General features: G+C 43.2%; 1 protein-coding gene and 1 long non-coding RNA gene across 5 annotated transcripts in view; one reads left to right on the forward strand and one right to left on the reverse strand.

The window, feature by feature from the left end:
* The window catches only part of LOC309630995, a 279,528-nt gene that overhangs the window by 88,957 nt on the left and 164,387 nt on the right, over positions 1–26,184 (reverse strand). The window lies entirely within an intron of this gene.
* The window catches only part of STK39 (serine/threonine kinase 39), a 303,091-nt gene continuing 280,005 nt past the window's right edge, over positions 3,099–26,184 (forward strand). The window contains exon 1 of one of the 4 annotated variants that reach the window (XM_082396842.1): positions 3,099–3,854. In XM_082396842.1, the coding sequence (XP_082252968.1) occupies positions 3,662–3,854 (193 nt within the window). In that variant the 5' untranslated portion in view covers positions 3,099–3,661. Of the gene's footprint in view, positions 3,855–3,907; positions 4,871–8,778; positions 9,201–26,184 lie in introns of those variants that run through there. The other 3 variants (XM_082396844.1, XM_082396841.1, XM_082396843.1) reach the window with 3 other exon arrangements.

Raw genomic sequence — 26,184 nt, forward strand, 5'->3', positions numbered from 1 at the left:
ACAAAAATGCCTGCCCTCAGGGAGCTTATAGTCTGTACAGTTCATGATTGCCAGTATTATAAATCTTTCTCTTCTATGTTTTGTTACAAATCTTGGCAGATAAGAATAATGATGATGACATTGATAAGGGTTTTCATTTTATTGAACATTTACTATGTGTCAGCCATTATGTTAAGCTGTTTACATACAAATTATGTTGTAACAACCCATGTCAAAGTTATGATGCTGATTTTGTAAATGAGGACATTGAGACTCAGAAAGTTAAAGTCAGTCCAAAGTCAGAGATTAAAAAAAAAAAAAATGTTGGTGGTGGTAAGATTTGAATCTGGCACTTTCTTTCTTCACGGTCTTGGCCACTACACTACACATCTTCTTTTAGATGTTCAAAAGGCTGTACAGGAGGAAAAGCTTTTCCTTTAACTTCTCAAATTTAGTAACTGGAGACCTGTGAATTAAACTGACAAAAGACAGATTAGCAAGAGGAAAAAACAGTTTATTTGCATGTGAAATGCACACTTGTGTGGGAGTACTCAGTGATGAATAACTCAAAGGGGTGGTTAGAATTGGGGGCTTATATACCATTTTAACAAAGGGTGATAAATTATGGAGAAGTGACTAGACAAGGAAAAGGGGGTTTGGGCTTCTGGGGCTGTGGGTAAGTTGTGGGAAGGTAACTAGGAAATGTATGGGGGAAACTACCGGTAGATAAGAGTTGTTTGTGCAGAATCATCTCAGCACCATTTCCATGATAACAGTCATTCTCCTCTTCCTGGTATGGGAGAGGGGGCACCTTTGCAAATGGAAATTTCCTTTATAAATGGAAATTTCATTTACAAAAGGGCAATTTATGCCATGTTTTTAGGCAGACTGGGGGAGGGAAGAGAACTCTTCCTGTGTCTATTGTTTCTTAATTGCCTTCAGCTCAAAATAATTCTTATGCCAAAGTGGCATATTTGGGGTAGCATATTCTGATCCTCTTCAGGATTTGTGAATAACTGAACCCTATTTAAACTCTTCGTAATGCAAATAACCACTGCAATAATCTGTTTATAAAATGACAATTTTGTATATTCAGTTTACCTAAAGCAGTGATTTGCTCTTCAGAGGACATTTGGCAACATCTGGGGTCCTTTTTGATAGTCATGACTGAGAGCGCGGGTACTACTGGCATCTAGTGAGCTGAGGCCAGAACAGACCTCTACAACACAGAGAATAATCTGGCACAGAATATCAAAACTGCTGAAGTTAAGAAACCCTGACATACAATGAGGTAGTTGTAAACACTTAACAAAATTTAGCCTCTTATTTTTTCTTTCCAATGTTTTAAAGTCTCTGACTAAATGTAAATAAAGATAAAGATAAATAAAGAATAAAGATATGTATTGAAACAAACGTTGTTTACATTTTAAAGGCTTCTTCCCCTGCCACCTTTCAGTTTAAATTTAGTAATAGGATTTCAGAGGAAATTGCATATCAGTTGAATACTTTTTAAATACATATATTTCCAAGTTTTAAGTACCACTCTACTCAGTTGTTTACGGAAACATTAACTTAAAATTCTAATCCAATGCTTTTATATAATTTAAAAATATAATTCATGCTCTGTTCTTCATATATAAAAATGATGCCAAAGGCCACTGATAGTAAACGTTCTTTAAACTGATTTACTGGCAGTAGCGATGGGTCTGCACTCAGTCATCAGTTCTTACAAGTCATCATCCTAGGAGCCATTTGGAAAGTAGTCCGCTGGGTACAGATATCTGGTATATGACTACAGAACACTTGTTCTTTGTGGGAAACTAAGTGATCTGTGTTTGATTCAAATCTGTGCTATTGGTCTTGACAACATTATGTTTTCTTATTAAGTTCCAAGAACTTTCCTGGCCTTCACAGTTTCCCGGCCTTCATGGTTTGAAAGTCAAAATATAAATTCATATGACAAAATGGAAGTCATATTCATTTAATCATTTTTCTTTTCCCTAAAAAATAGTCCTTAAATGTTCTTCGGATTGGGAGCTGCACTTGAAGAGGTGACCAGTTACAGCATTCCTGTTCCCTATTCTTTCCCCCTTGAAACATCAGAGGCCTAGAATTTATTTGTTCTTGATGTTGTCTGTTTCTTGACAGACATTAAAATTAATACACAGTTTTTGAACACTCCTTCATAAAAGAATGTACAACTTCTCAGTTCAGCATAAATTTCTGTGTGTAGACCAGAGCACAGGAGTTGCTTTACCCCAACTGTTCCATCATGCTGTGAGAGATTAAGCATATTCACCGTTCGGTTTCCATCAGTGTTTTGATTAGACATACAGCGTTTCTCCTAATGAATTTCTGGGTTTCATCTGAATTATCTTTAAAAAAATTTAAGGAGATTTTTGTGTATAAACACAGGAGACAAAGTATCACAGTCTTTCTGAATGTCTTTTTTTTTTAATATGCTCATTATTCTTACTTATTCAGTAGTCCTCATCATGAAAACTACGCAAGATAATTTTGGCCAAATGACCATTATGACCATTGGGTCACTGCACCGTTTCACCTTAAGACAAGGATGGTGCAATCTTGGTCATCTATACCAGGGGAACGCAGAGAACATTCAGCGTTAAATATGACACCTGTAATTAGGAAGACCTATGGTTTATACCATAGCAATTTTAAGGATGAGGTAATTTTGGGAGTGATGAAAAGCAGCAATTGTTTCCAGCGCAGTTTATTTATGCTGCGGTACAAACTTTGACAACCAGTATGCTCTGTAAAATAAATGCCTGCTATCTGTTGTCCTAACGGGTTAATGTGGCTTGTTATTAAGGGTCTAAAATTTGAAATAGTGTCCAAATTTCTCTTACACTTCTTATTCCAGCTGCACAGTCCCTTTCATCACCTCCCTGGGATCCAAGTGGCTTGGAACAAATGAAGAAAGTCGGTGAACAGCGAGAGACCTAAGGAATCGTGTTTCACTAAGAAAAAACTAGAAGGGCTGCGATTAGATTAGGCAAGGTGGGGAAAGGGATATTGGCAGGTAGGTGGCTGGAAAGTTACAACTCAGGTTATTTTTTAACTGGCGTCCTACAAATGGCCGGCGTGTAGGTGTCTCAGTCGCTGACTTGTAAATGAACTTCAGGTTCTCTTTACTTGGGGAGACTTCTGAATCTGAGAACCTGGCGGCGGTTCAACGACCCCGTCCTCGGGGTCCCCAGGGGACATCTTCCGGAGAGTCCGACTGTCTGGGGCGAAGGCGCAGGGAAAGCAGGGAGTGAGGGGGCGAGGGACGCGGGCCCCGAAAGCCAACCCAACCCGGCCTCGCTCCCCTCCGGTGGAAACTTCCCCGGCCGCGAGCAGGGCAGGAGAGGGCGGCGGGGCGGCGGTTCCCCTCGCGGAGACAGAGAACTGCGCGCGCGAGGCTCGGGGCGCGCGGCGAGCGCGGCGGCCGCCGCCTCCTCCCCTCCCCGCCTCCGGTGGCGCTGCCTCCTCCCTCCGCCCGGCTCGGCCTCCCTTGCTCCCTCCTCTCGTGGCTGGCTCCAGCGGCGGCGGCGTCGGCGGCGGGCGGGGAGGGCGTGCGCCGGTCGAGAGGTGTCGGCGGCGAGGGGAGGGAAGGGAAGTTTCAAGTGGAAGGTCGTCCGCCGGCCGGCGCGTCTTCTCGCTCTCCTCCGGCAGCATCATGGCGGAGCCGAGCGGCTCGCCCGTGCACGTCCAGCAGCCCCAGCAGGCGGCCCCGGTGACACCGGCGGCGGCGGCCCCGGCGGCCGCGACAGCAGCGCCGGCTCCGGTGGCGCCCGTGGCCCCAGCCCCGGCGGCGCAGGCGGTCGGCTGGCCCATCTGCAGGGACGCGTACGAGCTGCAGGAGGTTATCGGTCAGTGCGGCGGGCGCGGCGGGGCCGGCTCAGGCCGGGCGCTGAGGCCGGGCGGGAGGCGCGACCGGGGCGGGAGGGGACGCGGGATGCTGGGCTTGCCTCCATGCACGCCCGGGAGGCAGAGCGGTCGGCTTCTGGGCCTACCGGCTTCAACAGCTTTTTTTTTTTTTTTTTTTAATTTATTTGTTCGTTCCGTGAGCGCTGGTGCTGCCGGAGGCGGCGCGGCGGATGTGACTCGCACTGCAGACGAGCCGCATGCTGCAAACTTTTATCTCCCCGATCGCCGGGGCGGCGGAACTGGGGACCCGGCAATGCCGCCGCATCTTCTTCCTCCCGCGCGCCGGGCCCGCAGCCTGTGGTCGGTGGCCACGCGAGCAGGCAGCCGCGGCCGGGGTGGGGTTGCGGGGGCGCCGCCCTCGGCTTCCAGCGCCCCCGCGCCGCGCCTTGGGGGCCGCGTCCTAGGGGACTCAGCGGGCGCAGCCGCGCCTGTGCTCTCCAAGCTCCGCGCCTCGGTCTCCCGTCAGCAGCCTCTCGGCGTGGGTAACCGGGCTACGTAGGAGTTGCGGAGGCCCAGGTTCTTTCCCGAGGCCGGGGAGGATGCTGGCCTCCCTCCCTGACAGCCGCTGCTCCACGCCCGCCTCGCAGCCCGGCGTTCCCGGGTACCCGCCTCTCGGTAGCGGGGCGCGCCGCCTGCCGCCCAGCCCGGTCGCCCGTGGAAAGCAGGCACCGTGGCCTCCTGCCCTGCGCCGGCCGATGCTTCCCTCTGGTCCAAGGCCGAGCTGCAAGAGTGAAAGCCGAGGCTGTCGGTGATCTCCTCCCTGCCTTTCAGTGCCTTCTCGTCGGCCCACAAATTCCACCTTATCTTACGTTTTAAAAAACTTGGCAAAGTCGAATGGCAAGAAGTCGGCATTACCTTTCCCTGGGCCAAGCACGTGAAGGACCAGGAGAGTTGTGTTGACCCTTATTGGATCATCTCGTCTGAGAGGCTTGTTAAACCCAGTTAGGGAACCCACCAGGTAAAGTGGGCCCTCAGCTTTCTAACCTTACTGGCGCTGGGATGGGATGCTGCCTTCCCGTATCTTGATATTTAAGTACGGTGATGAAAAAGGAATTCAGGATATTTCTCTTAAACCATTTTTTTTTTTCTTTTCATTAAGAAGAATGCTGCACTCCTCCCTTAAAAAAAATTAAAACAGATGCTAAGAATTTCATTAGGTGTTTAAACGAGCCTTTATCATCTGCTGCTGTGTGAATGAAACAGCATAGACTGAAATAAATACTGAAGGGCAGAACCCTAACCTAGGATATAAAAGCTCCAAATAACCTAAAATAGGCATCTCTACATAAAATTCTTTGAAAACCAAGAACTTTCATAACTTTTGGCCAAAGACTCTGAAAGGATGAGTCTTCCTGTCACTGAGTGGATTAAATATTTTCAAGGGCTTCTCAAAACCTAGAGTATTTCGTGAAAACTCCTTTAACCTGGTAGCTGAGCCCTTTCATCTTCCCAGTTTTAAGGCCTACTCTCAACTGGCTTTCCCCCTCCCATATTCTGATTGCACTGATTGTACCCTGAATAGTCAGCTGTCTTAGGACCCATCTGGCCTTCCATTCCTTGCTGCCTTTCACAGGCTCTTTTCTAAGTGCCCATCTTTGTAGTGAATCTCAGCTTCCAAGGCCAGTGTGAATGTTCTTGAGAAACCTTCTGCTTCTCCCAAGGCAAAGTATGGTGGCTTCTTCTGCCCCTCTTTTTATATCTCACAGCATGTAACTCCATAATTTTTATTTGCTCAACAAAATCTAAAAGCCTACTATGTCCCAAGCATCGTGCTAGGTGCTAGCAGTATAGAAATTAATAAAAATTGTCCCTGCTTTCAAGGACTTCCCAAGTAAACGACTCTGTAAGATGTGATGAGTGAGCACTGGTAGAGCACAAAGGAGGGATTGACTGCTAGGAGAAATAAGGAAACAGGGTATTCCACAGAAGACATCTGAGCTGAATTTTGAAGTCTGAGTAAGTTTGTAAGGTGCCTGATTATTTCCATTGCTGCCTTTCCTAGCTAGGAGTTCCTAGCTGTGAACTCTTCCAGGGTCTTATTTATCCCTCTGTCTCCAGCACATAGGGATGGTGCATAAAAGTTGAATGATGGTATCTGCCACATAGTTTCCATAGGGTCAGGACCAGCACTTACTTATAATCAATTTATATGCTTATTTTATTAATTATTAGGGTCAGTATGCAAGCTTTGCTTTTTGAAAACAATGTTTTGAATTGATCAGTTTTGTCAACTGAAATGAATAAAATCTTAGTTTAATTAAAGTGACGGGATTGATTGCAGGGCTTCTTTCCGCTTGCAGTAGCAGCATTGTTAATTACGGTTGGTCAATTTAATTAAAAAGAAGAAATTTACCTGAGGAATTTTCAAGCAGAAACACCTGCTTATTGCTTCTACATTGATTTTTTGCACATTCACACTGTGGAAAGGGCTTTTCTACATTTAAAATTTATCTCGTATTTTTCCAACTGAAAGAGATGGCCTGTGTGGGGCCCGTGTTGTTGAAGTCAAATTGCTGGAATAGGGTTTTCCAGGGTCTTAATGTTTATAGGGAATTACAAACCCATTCCCATTTAGCGTTTAATGCTAGTTAAGTAATGAAGAGTCAACTTGCGGTTAAGCACTTCTGCTTAAACATTACACGCAGAAGTTAGTAGTTCAAACATTGGACCAGTTTCGACATGAGTGCGGGTGGACAGCCTTGGCCTCTCCCGGCCACAAGGCAGGTGTCATACGATAGGGCTGCGGCAGTGTGAACCGTGACCAGCAGGAGGCTCAGATGTGCCTGAGAAGAAGGCCAAGAGAGGCAAGGTGTTCTAGCTTTGCAGCGTGGCACCCAGCACTTTTTCTTCTTCGTTTCCTCCTGGCAGAGGTTGGGGTCTCAAGATTAGAAGAGAAGAGGCTTACTAAAGTCCAAACAAAGCAGGTTCAGTTGTTCGACTTCTGTTTTAGAAAAATAAACACAGGATTTTGCAAGTCTAAAAATAAAGTTTTCTCTTTGTTATATTGTTCTTGTGTGGTGAAAGATCAGTGGAGAGTTTGTAATGGTAATCTGGTTCAACAGTTTGTGTGCGACCTGGAAATGATGTAAAATCTATTGGAGGGAGCTTTATACTTAGAGAGGGGTTAACCGTGTTGTGAAATAATTAAATTCCTTCTTTTAGCCATCAATATTAGTAGGTTTCAAATATTTCTGTCTCCTATAGAAATAACTGCTCATGGGAGGTGTTCTAGCTTGTTTAATACTCTTCAGCCTCATCAATCTTTGTTCCTCACCTGCCCCCCCCCATCTCACTCTCAGATTCGTTCTTTAGAAGTATATGGGGCACCCAAAGATATGCTAGTTGAAAAATTAGTTTATTTGTTGGTGGTATTAATATTATCACTTTGATTTGCTAAACAAAGAACAAAAAGTGAATCATGTAAATGTTGACTTGGGCTTCCTTAATCGATTGAACAACCTCAAGGAACTTTCCTGTCAAAGAGTTGTATTCAGTGCAGTATCAGTTTCCTTATTTGAATCGGATAATTCTAGCAGGGTCTGTTATCTTTGTTGATTTTCCTCTGAGAAACACTAAAGAGACTCACGCCTCAGAGCATGTTTGATTTTCTTAGACATTTTTTGCGGGATGAGTCTTTCTGTAGTTTTGCACCTTATTTCTCAGCGTTGCTTCACTTTTATCCTGGGCAGTCATTTAGAGTGATCCAAAAGTACCACCTACTGCATTTCTGGTTCTAGTCAACAAAAAGAATTTGGTTCCTAGACTCCTAACTGTAGTTTGACAGAGGGGTTCTCGAGTACTCTGTTTATTGCTCTCCCGGGAGCTTTGTTTAACCATTCCGGTGCATCTCCCCCAGGCGCAAGTAATAGGCAACTCTCCAGGTCTTCCAGGAGCAGCAGCCCAGAGCATTCCTGCTCTGTGCTCGCAGAGGTTCTGTGGAGCTCTTGTGGGTTAGGGATTAGAACTGGTTTTATAGATGTTCTAGAGGGATCTTGAGGACAGTGGAACTACACTGCATCACACTCTTTTGCACAGGACCTCAGAGGCCTGGAGCACTGAGTGTGTATTTTAATCTCCCAGACCTTTAAACCGGGCTGCTTTGCTGTTGCTGTCAGTTGTTAACTTGCCTTTTATTTATTTATTTATTTGGCTGCGCTGGGTCTTAGTTGCAGCACGCGGGATCTTTAGTTGGGGCATGCGGGCTCCTTAGTTGTGGCATGTCGGCTCTTAGTTGGGGCATGCATGCGGGATCTAGTTCCCTGACCAGGGATAGAACCTGGGCCCCCTGCATTGGGAGCGCTGAGTATTAATCACTGGACCACCAGGGAAGTCGCACGTTGGCTTTTTTTTTTTTAGAAGAAAACAGAGTCCTGAGATGCTTAGCTTCACGCAGGTGTTTTGATTTTCATATCGTTTCACTTTTTTTTTTTTTTTTGGTAAAGAGAAAAATGTATATAGAACTGCTCTTTTCGTTTATTTTCATTATTGTGGTAAAATATACAAATATAGGTAACATAAGGCTTACCATTTTAACCATTTTCTAAGTGTATAGTTCGGTGGTGTTAATTACATTCACAACAGAAATGCTTTTAAATGTGCTGTTCAAACTGGCATGTGGGAAAAATCTCTGGGTTAAGAGAAACTCATGTTAGAATTTCTATAGTACTTTATGCATTTGATTTGTGACAGATAAAATTATAAATTTCCCCCTGTCTCTTGTAAGTCTGTTGTATCCCCCATTTTTGATGGTGTTGGAGAGTAACTTGAAACGTGGCAGGCTCTGGAGTCAGATGGCCTGGCAATGGCAGTCGCTGGCCTCGCGACCTTGAGCCAGTTACTGGGAGGTGTCTGGACTCGGTTTTCCTCATTTTCAGCCTGGAGATGATAACGATAGGGTTGCAGAGAAAGGGAGACTGTGGAGCCCTTAGAACAGTGCCTGGCACAGGGCGAGCTCTCCGGGGGTCTGAGCCTGCGCTGCCGTGCGCTGCGCCGGCTGATGAGATCCGAGTTACCGGCAGAGAGTACTGCCCTGCCTCTGGCCGGACTGTGGTGCGTCCCGAAGAGTTTCTCCGCTCGGTTTGCATCAGGGAGCTTGCAGGAGGGGGAGTTGGCCCGCGAGCCCCCGCCTTCCAGTGGGCGGTGCCTTCCAGTGGGCGGCTGGCGGGGCAGCCTGAGGCCCCTGCGGGGAGGAAGCTGCAGAGACCTGTGGAACAGGACGGCTCAGGGCCTCGGGTGCCAGATGGCCCTCTGACAAGTGGTGAGAGCATCCTGCGGGAAGGTTGCTGGAGGTACGGCCCGTCGCGAAAGGGCTCTGTGAGCAACCTGCTCCGACTGCACTTTTCTCCCACCTCTGCATCCGCCCTGCGGAGGCTGCCGCGCTGGCAGGAAATGCTGCTGACTAAAAGAAATGGTCACTGTGTGCCCCAGCGGGTCAGGGGACGGGGCATTTGTCTGCAGATCAGGTCGTCACTGTTGCTCTCCTGTCTCCTTCCTTGCCTGTCTGCTCTTCCCTCTACTTACAAATATTCTCGTCTCCCTCTAATCATTCACAGCAAAAGAGAACAAAACACCGGCACTCTCACTACTCCTTCTTCCTCTAGCTCCTGCCTTATCTCTTTCCTTCCCTTCCCAGTGGAGAACCTCCCATCCACTTCTCAGCTCACTGCAATCTGGCGTCTGCCCTCTTGCTAAGAAGCCAAAATTGGAATGTCCACAGTCACCGTGACCTTGTGTGGCTGCGGCCAGTGGACACTGCAGGCTTTCCCTCTCCTCCCCTCTCTGCAGGAGTTGGCACCATCTGCCATTTCTCCTGCTCCTTCCCTGCGTGTCCCTGCTCCAGGATCCACTTCTCTATGGGTCTGAGGCTTCCACCACTGCCTAAAATGCCCAGGGCCTCTCTGGTCTTTGGACTGGTATGAGGGCTACCTTTTAAACGTCTTTGTTTAGATACTTCACAGAACTTCACGCTCACAGTGAAACTCACTGCCTCGCCACCTTTGCTTCATCCTAATCCTGCTCCTTCAACATTTCTCCATCTTACACAAGACCCTCGAGTGTGAAGCAGAAATATGCTGCTCATCCTGCTCTTCTCCGTCTTCCTCTCTCTCCCACATCTGACTGGTCCCTCAGTCCTAAATACTCTGCGTGCTGGATCCCTTCTTTGATCTGTCTCTCACGCTTCCTCTTGGCCATTTCCAGTTCAGTTCGGGCTCTTATCAGTTCTTACTTGGATGACTGTTCCTGACCAGGTTCCTTGTCTGCAGCCTTGCTTCCAGCTCTAGAATGCATTGCTACCAAAGTGATACTGCTGTACCCAAATTTTTATCAGTTACCCCCAGGCTTAAACACTTTTAGTGGCTCTTCCATCATCCTTAAGATGAACTCTGAGCAGGTGTTTAAGGCCTTCGGGAATTGTCTCTTGCCTCCCATTCAGTGTGTTCCCCCCCTGCCCCACACCCTTTGTCATTTCTATTCTCAGGACGGACTCGCAGCCAGTGGGAACCTTTTGCAGTTGCTGAAATGCTTCATGCTTTCTCAGCCCCTGCTAGGCAAGTTTTCCCTCTGCTTGGAACACCCTTCCACACCCCTTCCGTTCCATTTTCATATATTTAACAGAGAGCTCTGTCTCTCCTTTTAAGCGTTACCTTTATTGAAGTATAATATGCACATGGAAAAGTATACATGTCATAAATGTATAGCTTGATGCATGTTCATAAACGGAACCCACCCTGATCCGGGCTCCCTTTTAAGACCCGGAATAAATGATTTCGCAGAAACAGTCTCTGCCCCTGAACCGCCTTCCCCTCTGCCCCTCTCTTGGCTCTTTCACCCCTGGTGGTCCTCATACCCTGTGCAGATTGTTTGCCTCCTTGCCCATCCCGCCACTCCTCCTTGAGGACAGGCCTTTGGCCTCCATAGCCCACACCTCCTAGTAAAGATTTAATAAGTGTTTTCTGGCTGAAAGTCTGAATTTTAGGGATAAATTCCCTCCCCACCCCCTGTGGAAGAGGAACATTGCCTCGCTTCTGAATATTTGCCTCCTTGGATCCTGAAGATTTAATCTTGCCTGTGGTTAATGATGATGCTTATTCAGTTGCGTTTGGGCCAATCAGCTTAAAGGGCTCTGTAGAAATTAGCTCATTAATCCTCCCAGATCAAGAGTAAGCACTTTGAGTACTTGCACCTGCCTGTGCAGGCAGGCAGGCAGGGAGGCAGAGGCCTGGCTTTCCTGAGGTCATTGTTCTGCGAGGTGGCCTCTCCAGATTAAAGGACCCGGAGCTCCCTGCCACAGTCTCTGCGCCCTTTTACTCAGGCATTGCAGAGCAGGGTGGGGAAGTCCTAGCACGCCTCTCCTCTTCTCTAGAGCTTTCCTTTCTTGAGTGTACCCATGAGCTCTCGCTGTTTGTGTAGTTATATATATAACCCACCCTTGAAGATCTGTGGGCCTTCTTGCTGTGTAGAAATCAGGACTGTTGAAGAAGATCAGGGATACAGGTGAAACACAGCAGCAGAATATCAGGACGGGTGGTTTTCCAAGGTTGTTACGATGGCAGGAATTGTATTTTTATAAATGACAAGGGACTGGGGGGGTGATAGGATTGGTGTGGTACATGCTAAGACCATAGAACTGGATCTTTTAAAGTCAAAAGCAGTCTAATAGGTGTTGTAATTCCTCTGTGGTGTATTTTTGGGAAAGGTTTTTTCCCCATTAAAAAAAACATTCTCCGTGTAATCAAGTGAGGTTTTACATTTTCCTCCAGGACAGTTTTGCTTAAATTATCCCCAAACAACCCCAAGATGGCTGAAGTGATTCAAGTGCTTCAGGTGTTTCTTTTTCCAAATCCGCTGTTCATTGGTTCAATTTTTGCTGCTAAAGAAGAATTCAGTATATTCATTAAAAAGGCATTTTAGATTTGGCTTAACTGGAAAGCAGAGGAGAAAGAGCAGTCCTTTAGAGAATGGATTGGCAGTGCTTTAGTTCAAAATTGATTTAGATAAACACTTTGGGAATCTGATGTGAGTAAATGCTGATGTATTTCAAGCTTCCTCCCATTTGCCAAACAAATATTTGGGAATAAACTCTCACTTAAAGCTTTAAAAAACTTCTTGGACATTGAGGAATTAGATGAATTGACCTTTTAAACTAATTGTATATTTTGATATATGGTGAAAACATCATTTTAAGATAGAACTTAAAACATCATTTTAAGATAGTTTTATTTTCAGACTTCTTCCTAGTAAGTGGCATTTAGTATATCTCAGAGGCCTAGTCCTGGGTGTTCATTCAATTCTTCGCTCAGGTGAAAATACACATTCTGGTGACATTTATGGGGTTCAAGTTTCCAACGTTTAGTCACTGATGTACCAGAAGAACTAGTATGGTAAGTAGAGATTGATGCCTTTCTATCATGTGAATGATAGATCTTCATTGGGGGAGTATTTTAGAAGCCAGTGACCTGTGACAATTCTGAAACTTCTCACAATCACTCTATTGATGGTTGAGGTCTTAGAAGAATTTGTGATCTTGTTTTGAACGGTAACATCAGTTTGTACCAGGGTTTTTAATAAGGGGCATTCCTACTGGTTTCTTTCCTGCTCTGTTTTGTTTGGGGATTGAAAAGTATTCATTTTATGGATTGGTTCCTATTGGCGTGTCTTGTGTTGTTGACATTTTACTTTGAATTATTTGGTCTGTCCTTCCTTCTTCCCTCCCTTCCTTTCCTCTCTTCCTTCCTTTGAAATTGGCAATGTCACCAGCCCCTTTCTTAATTATGAGATGACTCAAGAAAGCAGGGGAAGAGAGTGCCCAGGGGTAGGAATGATAGGTCAATGCTGGCTTTTTAAGGTCAGCTCCTAAGTGAGGAATAGCGTAGGAATATAGGGGGATAATGAAATTTAATTTTGGAGGAAACCGAAGAGAAAGTCCATTCTTGTTCCTTTGTTTCTACAACTGAAGATTCTAACAACCTAACTTAATTTACCTGTGGTCCAGAAGTCCTTAGAATCTTAGGCCAATGCTTCCTACCCGGTTCAGTGTTTTTTTTTTTTCCCTTATATTTTGGCTGCGTTGGGTCTTCGTTGCTGTGCGGCTTTCTCTAGTTGCGGTGACCGGGGGCCATTCTTTGTTGCGGGGCGCCGGCTTCTCGATGTGGTGTGTGGGCTTCTCATTGCCGTGGCTTGTCTTTGTTGTGGAACACGGGCTCTAGGCGTGCGAGCTTCAGTAGTTGTGGTGCATGGGCTCAGTAGTTGTGGCTCGCAGGCTCTAGAGTGCAGGCTCAGTAGTTGTGGCGCACGGGCTTAGTTGCTCCGCGGCATGTGGGATCTTCCTGGACCAGGGCTCGAACCCGTGTACCCTGCATTGGCAGGTGGAGTCTTAACCACTGCGCCACCAGGGAAGTCCCCAGTTCAGTGTTTTCTTCTACTTACATCATATTGATTCCTCATTGGTGGGAAGGAGGAAGTTAGAAATGTCATCGACTCAGTGAATTTTATAACTACCATTTTAATGAAGTAAATATATATCTTATCTGGGAACATATTTACCATATAGATATTATAGTAAAAATTTTTCTTTAGAGTGGTTGAAATGATCTTTATATATCTTTCTTGATGAGAGCATGTTTATTTAACACATAAACCAGGTGATATATGAACATAAAATAGTTTCATTTCAACCATCATCTTTTGCCTGGCTGTTAGAATAGACTATAAATGTATATTTTAAAAATTAATTTATTTTTGGCTGCGTTGGGTCTTTGTTGCTGCGCGCGGGCTTTTCTCTAGTTGCGGTGAGCAAGGGCTACTCTTTGTTGCGGTGCGTGGGCTTCTCATTGTGGTGGCTTCTCTTGTGGAGCACGGGCTCTAGGCATGCAGGCTCAGTAGTTGTGGCTCGTGGGCTCAGTAGTTGTGGCTCGTGGGCTCTAGAGCGCAGGCTCAGTAGTTGTGGCGCACGGGCTTAGTTGCTCTGCGGCATGTGGGATCTTCCTGGACCAGGGCTCGAACCGTGTCCCCCGCATTGGCAGGCGGATTCTCAACCACTGCGCCACTAGGGAAGCCCTAGACTCTATTTTTAATCCTTAGTTAGAACCTGTCAGTGAGGTGGAAGTGTGTGTGTGTTTGTGTGTGTGTGTGTGTGTGTGTGTGTGTGTGTGTGATGGCACATAAAAGGTTGAGGAGCAGCAGATAGATGTACTTCAGGGCTGATCATTAGCTGGAGCAGAGCTTCTGCACTAGAGCCAGGTCCCTGCTGCCAGGCTGATAACTTTATAGCAGTCAGAGCAGCAACGGCGTTCCTAGCAGTGTCTAGTTCTGAGCTGTCCGGTATGGTAGCCACTAGCCACATGTGGCTAGTTCAGTTTGAATTAATTAAAATTAAATAAATTTTGGGGTGGCAAGGACTGAAGAGGCAGAGCACAGAGGATGTTTAGGGCAGTGAAACTGCTCTGTGTGATACCATAATGATGGATACGTGTCATACATTTGTCCAAACCCACAGAATGTACAACACAGGGTGAGCCCTAACGTAAACGGTGGGCTTTGAATGCTAAGGTTGTGTCAGTGTAAGTTCATCAGTCGTAGCAAATGTACCACTCTTTTGGGGGATGTTGGTAATGCTGGAGGCTGTGCATGTGTGGGAGCGGGGGGTACATGGGAAGTCTCTGCCTTCCTCTCAATTTTGCTGTGACTCTAAAACTGCTTTAAAAAAATAAAGTCTTTAAAAATGAAATAAAATACAGTCCCTCAGTGAACTGGCCACATTTTCAAGTGCTCAGTAGCCAACTGTGACTAGTGTAGCTGAGGAACTGTATTTTATTTATTTAATTTTAGGTCTGTAACGGGCACTACCCAGTAAAGTACCTTATTGGATAGTGCGGCTATTTCCATCACCACAGAAAGTTTTACCGGACAGTGCTGGATGGTAATTTCTCAGAAGTGTTCACAAACTGACTAAATATTATTATGATGGCTGTAAATATCCTGAGGCTACCTCCTGATAACATGCTGAGGCATTGCCACTGACTTAGAAGTACAAAAGGAGACAAACGATGCTAACCTGATTTAAAAAAAAAAAAAAAATTGTTTTCACTCTGTGCTCTATTAGAAAGCTAATTCATATTTTCAGAAGAACAGTTATTCTTATTTGTGTATGGCGAAACAGATACCCCTGTTGAGGTAGGAAGATAGTTTCGAAGTATGAGTTTTTATCTTACCCACTTAACTCATTCTAGGATATTCTTGTGATTACTGGAAACACAGAATCCTCCCAAATGAAATCCAGTACTTTCAGAAGTATCAAAATGTTACATTTCCTTAAGAAATCACTTCAGAGTCTTGGGGCTGGATGTGGTAGACAGAATCACTTCAGTTTATCTTCTTTTATGTAATGAAGTAAGAAAGAACTGACTAAATAGTTTTTTTGGTGAAATTACAAAGACATTGTGAAATTAACTCCACTTAGAAAAAAATGATACCTGTGTCAGTTTTAGTCACTTAAATGGTGAGTTTGAATCATGGTCCCTTCTTTTCCCTTGATTTTAAAACATTTCGGTAATTGAGTAATTAAAGGGTTTAATAGTTTAGTCTAAGTTATATAACACAAAGCAAATAAAACGTTCAGTATTGAAGTCAGTACCTTAACAGAAATTCAAACTCAGTCATCACTGTTTGGTTAGGACACCTGCTTTGTTAGGAGAGGGAATTAATGACCTAGGGGTGGGTGAAAACAAATATCTGTGTAGGGAGATTAACTGGGTTTAATTTTGGGCAATTCAGAAACAGTTTGTACTTTCTCACGTTTAGTGTCCCTAGGGTGACTGGGGCCGGCACAGAGAATGTTTTACTATGTAATCCTTTTTTATTTTTCCTTGTAGATGCCCTTTCAAGTTTCTGGAGTCCTAAATCCAGTGCCTGACCTTCAACAAGGGCCGTTTCGGAAACATTTTTAATATGGCAGTTGGGTGGCTGAAATAGGACTAGGGGAAGTGTCTCTGTGTATTTTCAAATTAATGATCATTAGGCCAAATTTAAGAATAGTGATATTTTTGGCATAAGTCTAGATCAGGGCTAGATTGTATATCTTTACTGAAATAAATTCTCATTGGTTGTTTAAAAAGTGACAGTCTCTAGGGTGAAGAGATAATGAGCCTCTTAGTTCATCTGTAGCCATCTTCCTGATTGTTTCCATAGAAGCAGCAAGACTGTTTAAAGGCTATAATTTCACGTCCTACTCTTCAGAACCCATTAGAAATAGGCAACATAGGCGGCTTTGTAGCTTATATGTTTGCTTAAATAGTCTTAAAGACAAAGAGGGTAACTTCCGTGCGGTCACTGGGATAGGTAAATGTTGCAGTCAGGGCACTTGTTTGGCTTTTGCTTATAGGTTATGGTCCATTTAGCCTCCTGTATTAAGAGTGACATTTTTGGGAGTTCCATGGTGGCCTAGTGGTTAAGGATTCTGGGCTTTCACTGCCGTGGCCTGGGTTCAATCCCTGGTTGGGGAAGATCCCACAAGCCATGTGGCATGGCCAAAAAAGAAGAGTGACATTGTTCTCAGCTATATGTAGTTGTTTAAAAATGAAATATTCTCTTGGAGCTCCTTGGAAGAAAGGGAGTGACAAAAATGTGAAAAGGTGATATTTATGAGGTCTGACCAACTTTAAAATTAATCATATCAGGACTGATATGCACAAGAAGTATTGTTTCCTTCAAGGGGACATAGTGGGAGGGGGTCCACTTATACTTTATAGCCACATTTTATTTTAAATTAAAAAATTACCCATTTCTATCAGCCCTCTTATGAAGAAATGAGACCGATTTTCTAATGTGACATTAATTTGCTCTTAAGGTATTTCCCAAGCTGTTTTTATCAGTTGTAGCTTGATCAGAATCGTTATTTAGCCTTACAAAAGGACTCTAGTCTGAACAGTGCTGTTAGTTGTTTAAAGTCAGTTTTGTTTACTGTTATTTTTAATAGATTCTGCATCACTGCTTCATAGAAGTAATGAGATTATCCAGGACTGTGGTTTGCAATTACAACGAGCAATTTGTCTAGAGGCAGGGATAGCAATAGCAAAAGCTGAGAGGCTGAGAGGATGTGTAATAGAGGGGTTGGGTGTGAGATTCCAAAACCAGATCTGTGAAGCCAGAGACAAGATGGGATCATTGGAAGGCAAAGACTAGCATGAGGCAACAAAAGACCTCGGATCTGAGCAGGAGTGAATAAGATGGAGAGTAAGGACTCAGGGGCATTTCCAAGTTTTGCAGGGGTTCAGCAAGGGGCCAAGGCAAGTAGGGACAATGTAACTTTTCCCAGAAAGTTTCAGTGGCAGCATCTTGCTGAGGTGGGCCCCTCATTTGAAGCTTTGCCTTCAAGGGAGGGTGTCTCTGATGAACAGAAAGGCTCAGTTCTGATGGTCTCTGCGTCAGCTATGTATAGCTGTGTAACAGACCACCCCAAAACTTAATGGCTTAAAGTAGTGACCTTTTTATTTGCTTATAGTTCTATGGGTTGGCAATTTGGGCTTCACTGGGCAGTTCTGCTGGTCTCGCCTAGGGACAGTCTGTGACCAGCTAGGCTGGGGCTATCTATTTTAAGGTGGTCTCATCGTGTATGTGGTGGTTGGTGCCGGCTGTTGGCTGGCCCTCTCTTTCCACTGATTCCTCATTCTCAAGGAAGGGCGCCCGTACTTCATCCCTTGGCTGCAGCTGTGTTCCAGGGTAGCTGGAGTGGAGCTGCAAGGACTCTCGAGGCCTGGGCTTGGTGGTGACAAAGCGTCACTGTGCCTCTTTCAGTTGGTCAGAGCACATCATAGGGTAGCTCAGACTCAGGCGGGAGGGAGATCGATTTTCCTGCTTGCTGGGAGGAATGGTAAAATCACATGGTGAAGGGACATGTGTACAGAGACGGGAGGAAATCTTATTACCATCTTTGCAAACTCTCTACCACACAGCTTTATGTAGCTCAAGGGTGATGTGTACACAATGTTTGTCATTCATTTAACATTCATTTCTAACTTGTGGTAGAGGAGCTAATTACCTGACTGCCTTACCCCTGGTTGTTATAGTGTGGTTGATTACAGGTTTCATAAACTAATTTTTTGTGTGAACCATCCATCAGCATGATTTTGGCTAGAAAAGTGGCTTTAGAAATGTATAACTTTCTAAGAAATCTAAACATGTCTTTTCTAATGTAACATTTGAAGGGCAGAGGGTGTGTGTGTGTGTGTGTGTGTGTGTGTGTGTGTGTGTGTGTGTGTGTAATGCTGATCCTTTTTTAGCCTTGAGGTGTTCTATTCCAGACTGACCTTCTTAAAACTCAAGAGCACCACATTAAAAGTATAGATTGTTTGCATGCATATGTAATTATTTCTCCTGCCTCAAAGAAGTCAGTGAAGTAAGTCTATCACAGCTCTAAAAATGACAGGTTTTCTATGCATCACTCAGTTTAAAGGTAGATTGTTGCTTAGACAATTATGAAAGTTTCTTTACTTTGAAGTCAATCCAGCAATATTGTACTGCCCGTTTTATAGTCAGTTTTCAAAAAAGAATTGCCAGCCTATTAGGATACAAATATTAGAAACCCATTAATAGTTATTGACAGAAGTTGCCCATCATATACTAATGGCAGAAATTATAGAAGGACGGGAGGTGTGCAAGTATACCATTTTTTAAATTGCAATGTCTTTCTGGTAAACGCCCTTACAAAATATTATATGCTTTTAGATGTGGAAAGAGGGCTGGGTGTTATCTTTATACATATACAGATTTAAATGCTAAGTGGCTTGCTGTTTATTCCAAAGAGGAGACAGATCTGCACATGGATAAAATATGTGAAACTGGTTGGCTCACACTGCTTTCTCACATTAAAGAAGAAAGGCTGAGAAAAGGATGTTACATAGACCTCTGAGTTATAAAAAAAACTTCCAATCTAATTTATTTTAAAGTTCCAAAATATCATTCAAGTAATAATAGATGGTCATTATAGAAAGTTTGGATAATACAGATGGATAAAAAGGGGGGAAAAATCACCAGTTACCACCTGGCCCAGGACTAGATGCTATTTGAATTTTGCTGGAGGAGTGTAAGTTTAAATGGGATAGGACTGCAGAAAAAAAGCATAAATTGATATTTTGGGAAATTAATACTTTTCAGCATTCCCAGTACTTTCACATTTAATTTGTTTGGAGCAAGAAAAATAAACTAGTCTTAGATCAATACTTGCTTGGCAAAAGTGATTTGTTTTTTGAGAACTTGGTACATACTGAGGGTCGAGCACACTTTATGATTACTGGACAGAGAACTTATGTGTATTTTTTCTCACACTTAAGTGTTCTCAGAATACATTTACAATCTAATCTTAATGTCTGTGTTACAGTTTATTTCTTAGAAGTATCTGTTACGCTTTGCCTTTTGTCCTCTATGTGTTATGGATCACCGTATTTGGTACTTGGCTGATGGGAAGTGAAAACATCTTAACAGAAAGTTCTGGGATAGCAGTAAATTAAGAGTGAGTAACTTTCCCATTGTTTGTGGGTGTGTTTGAGCACAGTAATGACTTTTAGATTTCACAATGACCTTTCATATCAAACCTCGAGCTGGCAGCGAGAATTTTCTAGATTGGTAAGATATCTTTTTGTAGAACTAGCTTTTAGATTTCAGGGACATGTGGGAGAAAGGAATCTCTAGGAATTTAATTTGATGATCTGAATGTTGAGTGTTTCGGTCTTTTAAGGCTGAATTTCATAGCATTTTGAACAAAAGGATGAAATACCTGTTGGCACGACTAGTCTTTATTTTATTAAAAGAGTTTTAAATTACAAAGATATAATAAATACTTTGGTGTCAAATAGGTGAAAATAACAACCCTCAAATTTTCATTCCTCAGCGATACACACCAAATTGACCATACAGGGTATCCTTCTAGATGTTTTTCTGTGTATAAATATACACATAGATTTTTTTCCAAATGTAAATATTGTACATGAAATGTGGTAACTATGCATCATATTCTACCACTTACAGATTTTACTTCTACAAGTCATATATATTACATGTATATTTTACTTCTGTGTATTTTTTATATGTATTTGTAGTAAAATATTATAAATATTCACAGCTTTCATTCTAAGTCATTTCTTATAGATCCACCTCATTTTAAAATATGCCAATTTATTTCTATTCCGGGTCCATTTCTATTCTGTGGATGTACCTTATTGAACCAGTCCTCTAGTGAGTAACTTATTGGTTGTCTCCAGGTTTCCATACTTCTGTAGGATGGATACCCAGAAGTGGGATTGCAGGGACTAGTGGTGTTACCATTTGTACTTTTGATAGATACTGTGAATATCTCCTGCACTTGTTATGTTAATTAATTGCCCTCTTAGCTGCTCCCATTTCTGGTCTTAAAGATAGAAGAGTGTTAGATTGAGATGGCATCTTGCCTTATTCCCTACTTGACCCAGACCTTTAATATCTAAGACCAGGAAGAGAAAATGGTGGTGGGTCGGAAAGAGAAAAATAATCACCCAAGTTTAAGAAATCAAAGTTGCATCACTTTATGAACTAAAAAAGTGAAATGTCGTGAAGTTTATTACTATGGACAAATGTATGGAAAGACTTTCTGAATTGGTGAAAGGTCTGGGTTATAGAATGTAACTAAATTGATTAATATACCCATTTGGTTAAAAGGACCCGGGACTCACTAAAATGACCCCCACGTCATAGGGCATTCTTTATACAGGTAGATATGGGGATGGGGAGACAGGAATCTCATCCATCATCCCAGGTTTTGCAGCAGCCCAGGAAAAAACTGAGCCTCTAGGTCTTCGGGAACGGCAGTCAAATATGTTCTCGTGAACCCTGGGAGTGGACAGGACCTCAGCAGCAAGAATTTTTGGATCCTCACTTCCGGATCCTCTAACCTTGGTGTGACTTAGCCAGTCAGTGTGCGTCTGCTTTTGCTTGTGTCTACCTGTTCCTCTCTTCTGCTGAGTCAGGATTTTGGCTCATTCATAATCCTTATGACCCTTTCAGCTTCTCTTTTCCTCTTTCCCTTTTAGCCATAGCGTCGACTGCTAATTATCTTAATCCCAAAGATTGAGAATCTAGTTTTTACCAGAGTCCCTGCATAGGACACCTCCCAGCCAATGAACTGCTGCCTTAAGCTCAGGTGCCCTCCTCGGATAAGGATTTGACATCAGAAGCTCCCATCGGGGAAGGGAACTTGGATGTGGCAGGCACCACAAGTTAGTGTTTAATGTAACATTACTCTTAGATAAGTCACCTGTCTAGAGTGTAATCCCGAGTAATGCACTTTTTTTTTAAAATTAAGAACTATATACTTATGATATGCTTTAAAAGCCGTTTATTCGTTGAAGTCAGTAAATACCTCCCTGGGAAGCAACCCCCCTTTTCCCATATGGAATGTAAATTTGGAAAACTTGTGCCCTGTCACAGTTGTAAGTTGTCTTCAGTTCTGCAGTACTGATGCCTGGATCATGAGATATGGTCTTGCCTTTTCTGCTGGACTTGAAAGTGCTACAAAATAGTTCATCCTGTTTATGTAATGATGGTGAAGTTCTGAAAAATATACCTAGAACCCGAAACTCCTGGAACAGCTTATTTTCCTATGTGAATATTTTTATCCCAACTGTATCTTTCCCGTGTACACTGAGAAGGGTATCGGGTTCTTTCTAATTTCGTTAGGTGTTTGGCGCTCCAGCGTTTCAGAGATGAAGAGTTGCTAATATTTCTCTGGAAGGTTTCTCTAAGCTGTTCTGTTTTCTTCCTGAGGGTTACTATCAAGTATCCACCCACATCCCCTTTTTCTTGTTTTCTTCCCTCCTTAACCCCAGTTTGCTTCTCTTTCAAGTAAAGGCTGGCAGGCTGAATGTTTCAGTGACTCTTGAATTCCTGAGTCCTTCATTTTGGTGCCTATGTCTCCCAGCGTCTCAAAGGGCAGTTTCCGTGTTACTTTTAAAAACGAGAACCGTGCTCATAAAATGCTGTCGTAGTTTGGTTTCAGATCACTTGAAATGTAATCTGATTTGCAAGGCAGCATTTAAGCTCCTGTTACCAAAAGGTTTTGATTATCATTTTGTAGGAATTTTTGTTGGGTCAGAGAAAGATGAACAACATATTTGCCTTTTGAAAAGACACCGAATGGTTTTATTTCATTTGGGGAAGTTTCTTCTGATGGTCTTGAATTCTGTGTTTTCATCTGCTTAAAAATGCCTTTTAGCACATAAGCAAAATTAAACATTATTTTATTAAAGTCTGTGCAATGCTCTTTATTATTTTGGAGAAAAATCTTTTAAATACTTTTTTGGTAAGGCCATGTGTAATTTAAAGCTTTCATTTTGACAGCCTGGTCTTAGCTGATAGGCATGTTAATCTCTATTTGATTGCTTTGGTGGGGAGTTGGAAATCACTGAGTGCCTGGCTTAGAGTGTGCTTATAAATGTGCTTTCTTTGGGTTTTCATCTTGTGAAATAATCAAGTGAATTTCCCTACGTGTTGTTTTAGTATATTTGACTGTTCATCTGATTTCCAGATTTAAATTAAAAGTTTAACCATTTTCCCTTTTGGTGACATGTCCTTTTGTTTATCCCCCCCCCCCCTTTTTTGGTAAATGCTGGTGAACACACATGTATGTGTAGAGGCCCTTTCATCTAGGAAAATGGATTTTTTTGTGTTTTAAGAATTTCCCATTCTTTTCTGTTTTGGTTTAATTTTCATTACATTCTTTTCATTCTCCTTTGGAAGTGCCAAAATGTGGCAGAAATATGATTACATATAGAATATATGACTATATATCACTTTTTTTCTTTATGTGTATAGAGGGAAAAGAGATATATGGGTGTAAAATTACATATGACCGAAGAAAAATTAGGGGTGATGCAAGTTATTTGACTCTTGGGGGAGAATTTTATTTAATACCTCCTGAGATATAGTTATCTTTTTTTTTTAATATTTATTTATTTGGTTGCGCTGGGTCAGTTGCGGCAGGTGGACTCCTTAGTTGTGGTGGAGGTTTTTTTTCCTCTATATCATGCAGACTTGAGGACTTGTAAAGGTGATTCAAGTCGAAGGGATGATTCTGATAGAAATTTATGGAGCACCCACTGTGTGCCAAGGACTGGACCAAGTACTTTACATACTTTATGTCTCATCTTTACCTTATTCCTGCTGGGATTGGTATGATTATCCCAGTTTTACAAATTAGGAAGCAGAGACTTGGGTGATCGTATTACCTTTTGAAGGTCACACAGCTGTATCTGAACCTAGTGACGTGTGATTGTAAAGCCCCTGCCCTTTCCAGGGTTCTCTTTGCCTCCTCTGCTTTTGCTAAGCCATCTGCCTTTAGGATTCTCAAGCTATCAGGACAAGGAGTTAATTTCCAGAAGAAAGGTCCCTGCTTTAAAAGCAGCATCACATAGCATTAAAGCTGGAACTTGCACATTAGGCCGACTCGGCTTGGAGCCCGTTGGCATCATTTACCAGCTTTGTGACTGCGAGGCAGTTTCTGGGCCTCATTGAGCTTCATGGTATTTCATCATCAAAATCAGGACCATCGTATCAGCTTTGCAGGATAATATAATGCATAATAAATAATAATGGTGATGATGATTATCATAATAGTAGTTAGCACTGAGGAGCTATTATGTGTCAACCCCTGAACTAAATGCTTTTCATAGTTAGTTCATTTAATCCTCACAACAACCCAGTGAGGCAGCTTCAGTTACCCCTGTTTGACATAGAAAGTCATCAGTACGTGAAGGCTGTTTTATTTATTTATTTATTGCTGTGTTGGGTCTTCATTGCTGTGTGCAGGCTTTCTCTAGTTGCGGTGAGCGGGGGCTACTCTTCGTTGTGGTGCGCGGGCTTCTCATTGCGGTGGCTTTTCTTGTTGGGAGCACAGGCTCTAGGTGTGCGGGCTTCAGTAGCTGTGGCATGTGAGCTCAGTAGTTGTGGCTCGTGGGCTCTAGAGCACAGGCTCAGTAGTTGTGGCGCACGGGCTTAGTTGCTCCGCGGCATGTGGGATCTTCCTGGACCAGGGCTTGAAGCTGTGTCCCTGCATTGGCAGGTGGATTCTTTTCTTGTTTTGTTTTGTTTTTTAAACATCTTTATTGAGTATAATTGCTTCACAATGGTGTGCTAGTCTCTGCTCTGCAACAAAGTGAATCAGCCATACATATACATATATCCCCATATCTCTTCCCTCTTGCGTCTCCCTCCCACACTCCCTATCCCACCCCTCTAGGTGGTCACAAAGCACCGAGCTGATCTCCCTGTGCTATGCGGCTGCTTCCCACTAGCTATCGGTTTTACATTTGGTAGTGTATATATTATATCCATGCCAGTCTCTCACTTTGTCCCAGCTTACCCTTCCCCCTCCCCGTGTCCTCAAGTCCATTCTCTAGTAGGTCTGCGTCTTTATTCCCGTCCTGCCCCTAGGTTCTTCATGACCATTTTTTTTTTTTTTTAAGATTCCATATATATGTGTTAGCATACGTTATTTGTTTTTCTCTTTCTGACTTACTACAGACTCTAGGTCCATCCACCTCACTACAAATAACTCAGTTTCGTTTGTTTTTATGGCGGCAGGCAGATTCTTAACCACTGCACCACCAAGGAAGTCCCAAGGCTGTTTTTATTATTTATATTTTCTTTAAAAAAATTATATTGGAGTATTGTTGATTTACAGTGTTGTGTTAGTTTCAGGTATACAGCAATATTATTTATATTTTTCACAATATTATTTATATTTCCTTTCCATTGGTATGGATAATTGAGTATTCGATGACTTAGAGAATCCACTGTCATTCAGTAAACTTTACTTAACACCTGCTGTATGGTTATTAAAATAGGTAGTGATTTTATCACCAAGCTTTTTATCATAGTGATAACTGTTTCATATGTAACTAATATTTTAACAGGTTTCTTTTGTGTTGTTAAACAGGATTAATCTTATAACTTAAGTACTTATTTAAACATTTCACAGACAGGAAAATCATGGACAGAAGTGCCTACATTCCAAACCCATTTTTTTAAATAAATTTATTTATTTTATTTATTTATTTTTGGCTGCGTTGGGTCTTCATTGCGGTGTGCGGGCTTCTCATTGCAGTGGCTTCTCTTGTTGTGGAGCACAGGCTCTAGGCACGCAGGCTTCAGTAGTTCTGGCACGCAGGCTCAGTAGTTGTGGCTTGCGGGCTCTAGAGCGCAGGCTCAATAGTTGTGGCACACAGGCTTAGTTGCTCCGCGGCACGTGGGATCTTCCTGGACCAGGGCTCGAACCGTGTCCCCTGCATTGGCAGGTGGATTCTTAACCACTGTGCCACCAGGGAAACCCCCGAACCAATTTTTATGTGTCCTCAAAATAAAGTAATGCCACTATGTTGATAGAAAGGGCTCTGGAGATTATATGAGAGGATGAGGACTCTTTAAAAAATGTCCTCTACTGTCTGTCCTCCCATCCTTTCTTCTTTATCATACAACGTACCCCAAAATTCAATCAATAAATATTTGCATAAAGCAGCAATTCTCATGGTCTGTCATCTACCTAAATCAGTGATGGGGGTCTTGGGAGGTTTAAAAAAGTTACTAACATTAATGCTGATGTGTTGACAACTGTAGAGAACACAGAATTTTGGCAGTGGACTCAAATGCATTTCATTATAGAAGAGAGAAAATTGTAGAACTTTGCTCGTGTACTTCCCAACATAGAAACCAGACTAAAAAATTCAGCCAAAACAGCAGACTGTTAAACATGTAAAAGAAAAGAAAAGAAAACAAACCTGTGCAAACACACTACGCTCTAAATATTCCTGTAATACCCTGGAATCTCGTGGCTGGTAGTCAGAGGCCTTGTGTGGGTTAAGAAGGTCGTTCCTCACATATTGAAGAAAGTGGAACGATGGTTCTTAGAACCCAAAGAAGAGGGTAGGGATGAGTCTTCTTTAGAAAGACCTGCGCCAGTGTGAGCTGGCCGAAGGTCCGAGTTTATACACCTCCCTGCTTTTACTTGATCAGAGGTGGGTTGATTACCCGCCACCTATTTATTTGGTGTTCGCTGAGCTCCGGTGTGTGCCAGGCATTGCTGCATCTTGGTGGTATAAAAAGGAGCTTTGGGGTCCTTTGGGGTCCTTTGGGGTCCTTTGGGGACCCCTTTGGGGTCTGACCTTGAGGAACTTAGAAGGTCTAGAGGAGAAAACAGGGAACCGATTACACCCCAGTGAGGTCATTCTCTAGTGGACGTGTGTAACTAAGATT

The sequence above is a fragment of the Balaenoptera borealis genome (genome assembly GCF_965194805.1).
Source record: "Balaenoptera borealis genome assembly, chromosome: 6".
Classification (NCBI taxonomy): domain Eukaryota; kingdom Metazoa; phylum Chordata; class Mammalia; order Artiodactyla; family Balaenopteridae; genus Balaenoptera; species Balaenoptera borealis.